Raw genomic sequence first — 8,923 nt, 5'->3', positions numbered from 1 at the left:
TTATGGCTTTCGGGTCTCCGAAACCCGGCGGCCCCCGGAAGAAACGCTAGTGCTGCTGCTGCTGCTGACAGAGACTGAGAAAGGAAGAAGGTTTCATTCAAGAAAGTCATCTTTTCCCACCCAGAAGGGACACCTTGGGTGCACCTTAACTAGCTGAATGATACAGCAAATAAAAACCATGTCTTTCTACACCAAAGGAGGAATAACCCAGGCTGTCTCAGAGATCTTTCAGATGACTGACAGGGAGAGTGCCATTTGGCCATGAATATGACAGCCTTTATAGCTGAAGTATCCCAGTACCTGGAGTGCTTGGGAATTCAGAGCCGTCTCCTTGCCCTTAAGGAAAGGGAATCCACTCTCCCCAACCCAACTCTACCCCACCTAACCACACCCAGGCCAGAAGACTGGATTCTCTTACCTGATCCAGAGGTGGGGAAGCCAGTCATCCTATAAGAAAGAGAAGAAAGATCAGAATAAAGTACAGCCCAGAAAACAGGGCAGAAAACCAGATGTATCTTCCTTTCCCCGTTTCCTGAGAAGCTAAATCAGTCTGGTCTGAAAACCCCTGGATTTTGCTCATTAGCAGCTCAGCTGCCCCCTAGACAGTAAAGTGGCCCATCTGTCCTTGTCTGAAGGGCTCCTTCAGGAGAAAAGTTTGGCTGTAGGGACAGGGAATCACTTGCAGGAAATGCTGAAAGTCAAGGATTTTTAAGAGTTGGAGAGGGACTTGGAAATCGTGTATCCAATGCCCTAATGCTTTCCTCAATGTTCCAGGCAGTCTCTTCTGGTAACTTGCAGTGGTCATCCCCTGCCTGGACCTCACCCCTAGAGCCTGTGAAAGTGACTTAGAGAGTATCTTAAATGATTGTTATTGCTGTTAATTAAGCTTCCCTGAATGCAGCTGGGTTTTCTTTGATCTGGAATATGCTAAAAATAAAAGACAACCTGTACATTCAGAGAGCTGGACTGGAAAGCTAATGCCAGCTCTAAACGCTTTGAAACACTTTCTTGCCAGATGAGACAACTGCCCTGAACTGAGAAACAGGAGCTGGTTGTCACAGTGGATATGGAGCTCTGGGCCTGGAGTCAGGAAGCACTGTCAGATAGTTTATTGCCATATGCAAGTGGGCAAGTCACTTAACCTCTGCTTGCCTCAGCTTTCTCAACAATAAAATGGGGATAATTATAGTGATAATTGCGAAAATCAAGTGAGATAATTTGTAAAGTGCCTGGCACGTAGTAGGCACCATAAAAATACTCATTCCCTTCTCCCCCTTCCATAATCCAAGCTTTTTAACTTACTAGCTATGTGACTTTGAACAAGTCAGAGGATCACAAATTTAGATCTGGAAGAGACCCTTAAGGCCATCAAGCCCACCCTCCCCCACCCACACCCATTTTACGGAGGAGGAAACTAAAGCACAGAGAGATTAAGCAGCTTGCCCAGAGTTAGTGTCTGGGGGATGATTCGAACCCAGATCTTCCTGACTTTAAATTCAGTGCCCTATCCATTACAGACCATTGCCTCTAGTCACTTCCTTTCTCCAGGCCTTTTGTGAAGGCCCAGAGGGATAATACCTGTGAGAGCACCCCAGAGTGCAAGGCACAGGACCCTGCGCTTACTTGGAGTCTTGGCCCTCCAGCAGGCTGCGGTATGTGGCGATCTCCTGCTCCAGCCGGGTCTTGATGTCCAAGAGCATCTTGTATTCCTGGTTCTGGCATTCCATCTCACTACGGAGATCGCTCAGCTGGGCCTCGATGCTGCTGATTAGCCCCTGGATTTGTTGCAGTTGCATGGCATAGCGACACTCCGTCTCTGCCACAGTAGACTCCAGCCCGGCTTTCTGTTAGGGAAATGGAGAACAGGTTCAGGAAGTGGATGGAAGCCCGTTGCAGAGTCCCAGAGGCAGGGAGTCGCCCAGGAGAGGATTGCCCACATACCATGCTGAGCTGAGACTGAAGCTCGATCTCCAGCCCCTGGAGCGTGCGTCTCAGTTCTGTTATCTCGGTCTTGCTGGTCTGGATCATTTCAGTGCTAGTAGTGACCTCCCTGTTTAGCTCTTCACTCTGAGGGTGGGAGAGAAGCAAAGATGAAGGATCTGAATGAAGATCCTGAGTGTAAGAGCCGAGCAACATGCTACATCCTGAGATTTGAGAAGAACCGTAGTCTATAGAGTTAAGGGATGAGAGTACCTTCTGTTGGAACCAGGCCTCGGCATCCCGGCGGTTCTTCTCTGCCAAAGCCTCATACTGCTCTCTCATTTCAGCCAGTGTACGGGTCAGGTCAATGCCAGGGGTAGCATCCATCTCCACGTTGACCTGGCCCACCACCTGGTTGCTGTATTCCTTCATTTCCTATAGAGAGAAGAAAAACCAGAGCTCATATTTCCTCTTCTGAGCTCCTACTGTAACTGAATCTCATATAGAAGTTTTGGCAGGGGTGCCCAAGCTCCAGGGGGATGACATTCTGTCCAGGTGAGGCCACCAAGCCAATGGGCTCTGGTGCAGGCCACTCAGCTGTTGCCTCCCACCCACTCCCTCACCTCCTCATGGTTCTTCTTGAGGTAGGCCAGTTCCTCATTTAAGCTCTCAATCTGCATCTCCAGGTCAGCCTTGGACAGGGTCAGCTCATCCAGCACCCTGCGCAAGCCATTGATATCAGCCTCCACACTCTGGCGCAGGCCCAGTTCATTCTCATACCTAGAGGGTGAGAAAACCCAAAATTTAGATAACCCTGTGAATGAAATTATACCCTCCCTGAGCTCACTCTTTCTTTGGGAGCTTCTTACTCAGTACTTCTCCAAGCCCCACCCTTCCAATTTGACAGGTGGGAATCTTCCTGAAATAAGAGACATTTAAAAAGGTAAGGGGGTAGGGGAGAGAAAGACAGAAACAGAGAGACAGAGACAGAGAGAGACAGAGACAGAGAAACAGAGATGAAGAGGGAGACAGAGACACAAAGAGGGAAGGAGAGAGAGATAGAAAAAGAGGAAATGGAGAGACAGAGAGAGAAACAGAGAGGAAGGAAAGAGAGAGAAAAAAAGAAAAAAAGAGAGAGAAACAGAGACAGAGAGGGAGGGAGACAGAGAGAAAGAGAGAAGGAGAGAGAGATAGAAAGAGGAAATGGAGAGACAAAGAGAGAAACAGAGAGGTGGGAAAGAGAGAGAGAGGGGAAAAGGAAAGAAGAGAGAGAGAGGAGATGGAAAGAGAGAGAGACAGAGACAGACAGAGAGACAGAGACAGAGACTTACTTGAGCCTGAAGTCATCAGCAGCCAACCTGGCATTGTCAATCTCCAGAATGATCCGAGAGTTGTCAATCGTGGCTGCCAGGATCTGTGGGAGATAGGAAGTGGTGATTTCTAGTCCTTCTGGCTTTATGCAAGAACTTAGGCACTACCTAGCTGTGTGACCTTAAGCAAATCACTTCCCTGTCCTGAGCCCCAGTTTCCATCTCGTTAAAATGAGTGAAGATGGACTCTTTGATCACAAAGGTCTCTTCAGTTTCTGGCATTCCATGGCTCTATAATTCTAAGTGTCAGTGGAGAATGGAAAAAAGAGGTGTGAAAAACACTCTGCACGTTCATTTTAAGGAAGAGATTCCTATCTCAGCTAGGGAGGCAGGAGGGCAGGGAACGGCACCTGGGTGCTATCTCCTTTTTTCCAAACAAACATTCCCTCTCATCATCAACTATATAACATTCCTCAGGGTGGGAGGATTGCTCTCTGATGGTCTGTGGTCCTACTCCCTGGAATGCTGAGAAACAGCTCAGCCTACCCCTGCACCTTTAAAAATATCTCCAGTAGAGCCAGACCTCCCCACCCCCCCAGGTTCCTAGGAACATTGGGTTTAGAGCTGGAAGGAATCTTAGAAATCACCTAAGGAAAAGCAGCATGCTAGAGTAGATAGAAATGTAGATACTAGATAGATAGTAGATAGAGTAGATACTAGAAATGGAGTGAGGAAAACTTGGGTTCAACTCCTACCTCAGACGTTTACTAGCTCTGTGACCTGAGACAAATCACTTAAACCTCTCTCAGTCTGTTTCCTCCTCTGTAAAATGGGGATGAAATAAATAACACCTACCTAAAAAGGGTGTTCTGAGGATTAAAAAAAGTGATGGATGTAAAGCACTTTGCAAGCCTTGAGATGCTAAATAAATGACTATTTATGACCTATTACCTAAACAGCCCCTGTTTAAGATGCCTGTCTTCTCGTCCGGATTCCAGAAATGCTGAGGACTCAACCCTACCCCACCCTAAGCTAGGGCTCTGCTCTTGTCTCAGCATGCTATCATGAACATGACAAGCAGGTCACAAGAGGGGGATTGGGGATCTCAAAGAGGTCGGCTTCTCTTTGTCAATGCTTCCCCTTTCTTTTGGTCCCAACTGATCATGAAAAAGTCAACAGGACAGCAGGGAACTGTCCGGCTATTCCTTGACAAATGACCTGGCATACATCCCTCTGAACTCTCAAAACTGTTATCAGTTTCTAAAGAAGCCAGGAGGCTTGGATTGCAGAGATAGAGTGCCTTAGAAACTGAATGTTTATGAAGCAGTAAAGCTTTCCACTTGAGTAATAGCTGTAGAAAAAATTAACTGTGGGATAAAATGCATGCCATAAATAGCCCCATTAGGAGCATGGCAAATCATCAGAACATCCCCTGAAGGGAGGGTGAGATTCTAGCCCCGGTATAGCTGTCATCGTTCCCTGAGATTCTACAACCTTTGACCCTACTCTGTCTCCTCTATATGCCAAAGTCTTACCTTTTCCCGGAGGTCTTCAATGGTCTTGTAATAGGGGCTGTAATCCCGCTCAGGGCTTGTGGGGCTTTGCTTTAGGTGCCAGTCCCGGATCTTGACCTCCAGGTCAGCATTGGCCTCTTCTAGAGCCCGCACTTTGTCCAGGTAGGAGGCCAGGCGGTCATTGAGGTTCTGCATGGTGATCTTCTCATTGCCAGTCAAGAGGCCACCATCTCCACCACCCAAGTCAAAGCCGCCACCAAAGGCACCTCCAAAGCTCCCTCCGAAGCCTCCTCCATATCCACCTCCAGCACCACCACCAAAGCCCCCACCAAAACCACTACTAGCTCCTCCACCAAAGCCACAGCTTATTCCACCACCATAGCCCCCCACTGACCCAGAGGACACAAACCTAGAGGAACAGCTAGACACACCCCGACCTCCTCCCAACTGGCAAGAGCCACTACCAAAACCACTTCCATAATTGGAAGATGAGGTCTGAAGACGGACACTCATGGCTGTAGCAGCTAGAGAACCTGGGTTAAGCTTTTGTTTAGATTGAGCTAGACCCAAGGGTATGTGACTCTTCCCTGAAACAGGGCTTCTTTTATACACGTTTCGTGGAGGTGGCCCCTCCTCCTTTCCCCACCCTTGAGGGCCATGCCAATGACACTCCTGTTTCTCTAAAGCCCAGTTGCCTTTCTGTGTTTCAGGGTGGGTTGTGGCTTTTTGGGGTGTTTTTTTTAAATCCTGTAACAAAGGAGATGATTCAGAATGAATGATGTTTTGCTTGAGACTACCTTTTTGACAATTGAATTCATTTCACCTCTGCACTTAGGAGGCAAATTTCCATAGGTCTTCCAGCCCCACCCAGTGTTAGAAGGACACCATGGAAACAAATGCCTACAGAGATGCCTTGTCGATGGAAAGCAGCCCTTTGCATTCACAGCAAGGACCTCAGCCTTCCCTGGTGCTGCCTCCAACCATATGACTTTTGCGACCCAAGCCTCATTAGCTACAGTCTTTTTTGCTTCTTCTTGCATTCTGGGTCCCAAGATGTCTGATATGGACTCACTCCCTCCCTAGTGCCATAGAATCAGATGAATACATGTGCATACACACAGAGAGAGACAATGCAATGCACAGACAGATGATTCTCATGTCTCCAAGGTCCCCATAATCCCACCTCTTGTACTAATTCTGTGACTCTGGACAAATCGCAACTTCTGTGAGCCACAGTTTCTTCAGTGAAATGGATCATGGGATCATCACTATTGTAAGGGACTCCCAAAGTCATCCAGTCCAACCCCCTTATTATATAGATGGAGAACTATTGGTCCTAAGAGCCAAGACAGCCCAAGTAACTTGTTCAGGGTCACACTGGTAGGAAGTAGCAGTGATAATAACAGGTGATATTTTTCTGTGACTCTAAGTTTGCAATATCTGACCCTCAAAACAAACTGGGGTGGAGGCAAGAGAGGAGTGCTAATATTTAACCTATTTTTCAGGTGAGGAAACTAAGGCTGAGAGTGGGATCCTTTTAGCACCTACTTAATCATATTGAAAATGAAAAAATGTATATAAAAAACTTGTGAATCTTAAACCCTAATCATAGCCCAATTTAAATTGATATCACTTTAAATCACTTTAAATATGATCTCATTTCATTCCTATAACAGCCCTGTGAGGTAGGTATACTTTCTATCCACATATGATAGATGAAGAGCCTGAGTCTGACAGAGGTTAAGAGGCTCAGGGTCACTAGCTAGTAAGGCAGCTATGTGGATAGAGTACTAAGCCTGGACTCAGGAAGACCTGAGTTCAAATCTAGCCTCAGACACTATGACACTGCATGACCCTGGGCAAGTCACTTAACCTCTGCTTGCCCCCATTTCCCTGTTGTAAAATGAAGACAATAGTAGCCCCTACCTCCCAGGGTTGTTGTGAGGGTCAAATAAGGTAATTATTGTAACGTGTTTAGCACAGGGCCTGGCACATAGTAAATGAAATGCTATATCAATGTTAACCATTATTGTAGTAAATGCCTGAGGAAGGATGAAAACCTAGGTCTTCTTGATTCCAACTCTACTTCTTGGCTCCACCAGTCAAGGCCACCTCCTTAAGGATCTTGGGATCAGAGATTTAGAGCTTGGAGGGATTTTAGAGATCTCATTTTACAGATTAGGAAACAGGCAAAGAGAAGTTAGGTGACTTGCCCAAGGTCACACAGCTAGTAAGTGTCCCAGGCTGTATTTAAATTCAGGTCTTCCCGACTCCTTGTCTAGCACTCTATCTACTGTGCCACCAACTGCCTCAGAAATAATACATGCAAAGTTAACAGGCATTTATTAAGCACTCACTGTGTGCCAAGCCTTTTTGCTAAGCACTAATTATTAAAAAAAAGACAAAAACATGGACCCTGCCTCAAGGAACTTACATTCTAAAAGATGTGCTGCAAACTATAAAATGTTATTTAAAATAAACTATTATTATTACTGTAGACGAGTGTGGCCATTTAAAAAGTGTCCCTGACTGAGCAAGTTGAGTTGGCTGTGTTTGTGATCAATGTTAATTTTTTTATAATATTAATGTTAATGTTTTATCATATTAAAAAATAAAACTCAGCTGGCTAAATTTCTGGGATGAGAATAACCCTGAGGAGCAATGACAGTCTCCACATTCGGAGTGAACAGAACACGAAACATGGATTTGCAGCAGTATTGACAGGGAGATTTTAAATGCCCAGTTGGAAATGGAGCAAGAGAAATGAACGTCTTCATCTGAGATCATTGTGGAGTTAGTATGTCCTACGCTGGACACCAGAGAAGAGGAGTCTCAGGAATTTGGTCCAGACCTGGGACATTCCTTCAGAAACCTCTGTCTTGGGCTGTGGTGCATTCAAATGCACTCATTCCCTACAGCAGAAGCCCTGGAATGAAATTTGTTTTCACAGCTCAGATTCATAATGACTGGATCATAGCAAGGGGAAGTTCTTTGTCCAAAAGGAGAGAGCCGAGGTAAAAAAAAAAAAAAAAAGCATCTCTTCCCCCTTGGTCCCAGTCACACAAGAGTATCCCAGAGGTTTCCACATTAGAAATGAGAGTGAGGAGAGCTTTGGGGCTCTGGTCATAATGGAGTTGATAAAGCCAGGATTAAGGAGTCCCAAGAGACTGAAGAATCTCCAAGACTGGCCAGCAGGCTTCTAGGGCCACTCAGGGGAGAAACATGCTGCAAAGAGAGATGGGAATGGTCTTGAAAATGGGGGCTTTGAAGGAGTAATAGTGGAGCAAGAAAGAGCAGGGATTCAACATGCCCTCTTAGAAACAAATGGTTTCAGGAAGGGAGGGGATGAGGAGACCAAGAGTATGAGTGGAGCTATATGGCCTCAGAGCTCTAAGCATCACTTCCCACAATGTCCCACCCCACCCATTACAGCTTCCATCATGCCCATTTAGAAGGGTCTAGTTTGCAGACGATGTATATTGTTCTCACTCACTCCCTCAGCAACCCTGGGGGTGGCGGGGCAGCACACAAAGGAGATGGTATAGATAAGCACAGTCTTCCGGCTAGCATCCATGTGACCATAAAAGGGTCCTTGCAGGTCATCTGGGCTAAGTACTTCATTTTACAGATGAGGAGACTAAAGCTCAGACAGACCAAGTAATTTGCCCAATACTACACTAGTGTAAGTAACAGAGTTGGATTTGAACTAGGGTCCAGTGGCTCCCACTTACATCCGGGATCAAATATAAAGTCATCTGGCATTTAAAATTCACAGCCTGGTTGCTTCTGTTCCTTGCATTCTCCATATACTTTACTTCCCTCCATGAGATTGGAGCTTACTGTTCAAAGAGCCTACTTTCTATTCCTCATGCACAACACTACATTCCCATGTCTTTGTACTACTTGTTTCCCATAACTAAATGCTCTTCCTCTTCACCTTGCCTTCTTAACTTTGTTTCTATAAGAAGTTTTGGGGGTTTTTTCAGTTCCCCAAAGCAGCTGGTGCCCACTCCTCCAGGTTGGTAAGGTACTGTCCCTTGAAGTTACTGTCTTTCCTGTGAAACAGTTTGGTGCCGAAAGATGAAGAAATGGTATTTTTGTGTAATTACAAAGAAATAAGACAACTGATGAAAGATATAAGGTATTATTGATTTAATGGATAGAGAATTTGGTGCCTAA

The 8,923-nt window shown here is 45.9% G+C and overlaps 1 protein-coding gene across 1 annotated transcript; it reads right to left on the bottom strand.

Annotated features, from left to right (window-relative positions):
- Positions 1-5,257, bottom strand: LOC118846355 (keratin, type I cytoskeletal 13). Its single transcript, XM_036754796.1, has 8 exons — positions 4,766-5,257; positions 3,252-3,334; positions 2,544-2,700; positions 2,194-2,355; positions 1,942-2,067; positions 1,624-1,844; positions 419-447; positions 1-74 (listed from the first exon to the last, which is right to left on the bottom strand). Exons 1-8 carry the CDS (start codon positions 5,255-5,257, stop codon positions 1-3), a joined length of 1,344 nt encoding a protein of 447 aa, XP_036610691.1.
- Between the last annotated feature and the right edge of the window lie 3,666 nt (positions 5,258-8,923).

This window comes from Trichosurus vulpecula, chromosome 4 (assembly GCF_011100635.1).
Source record: "Trichosurus vulpecula isolate mTriVul1 chromosome 4, mTriVul1.pri, whole genome shotgun sequence".
Lineage (NCBI taxonomy): Eukaryota > Metazoa > Chordata > Mammalia > Diprotodontia > Phalangeridae > Trichosurus > Trichosurus vulpecula.
The sequence above is the reverse complement of the archived record's forward strand: the minus strand, read 5'-3'. Positions and strand labels throughout refer to the sequence as shown.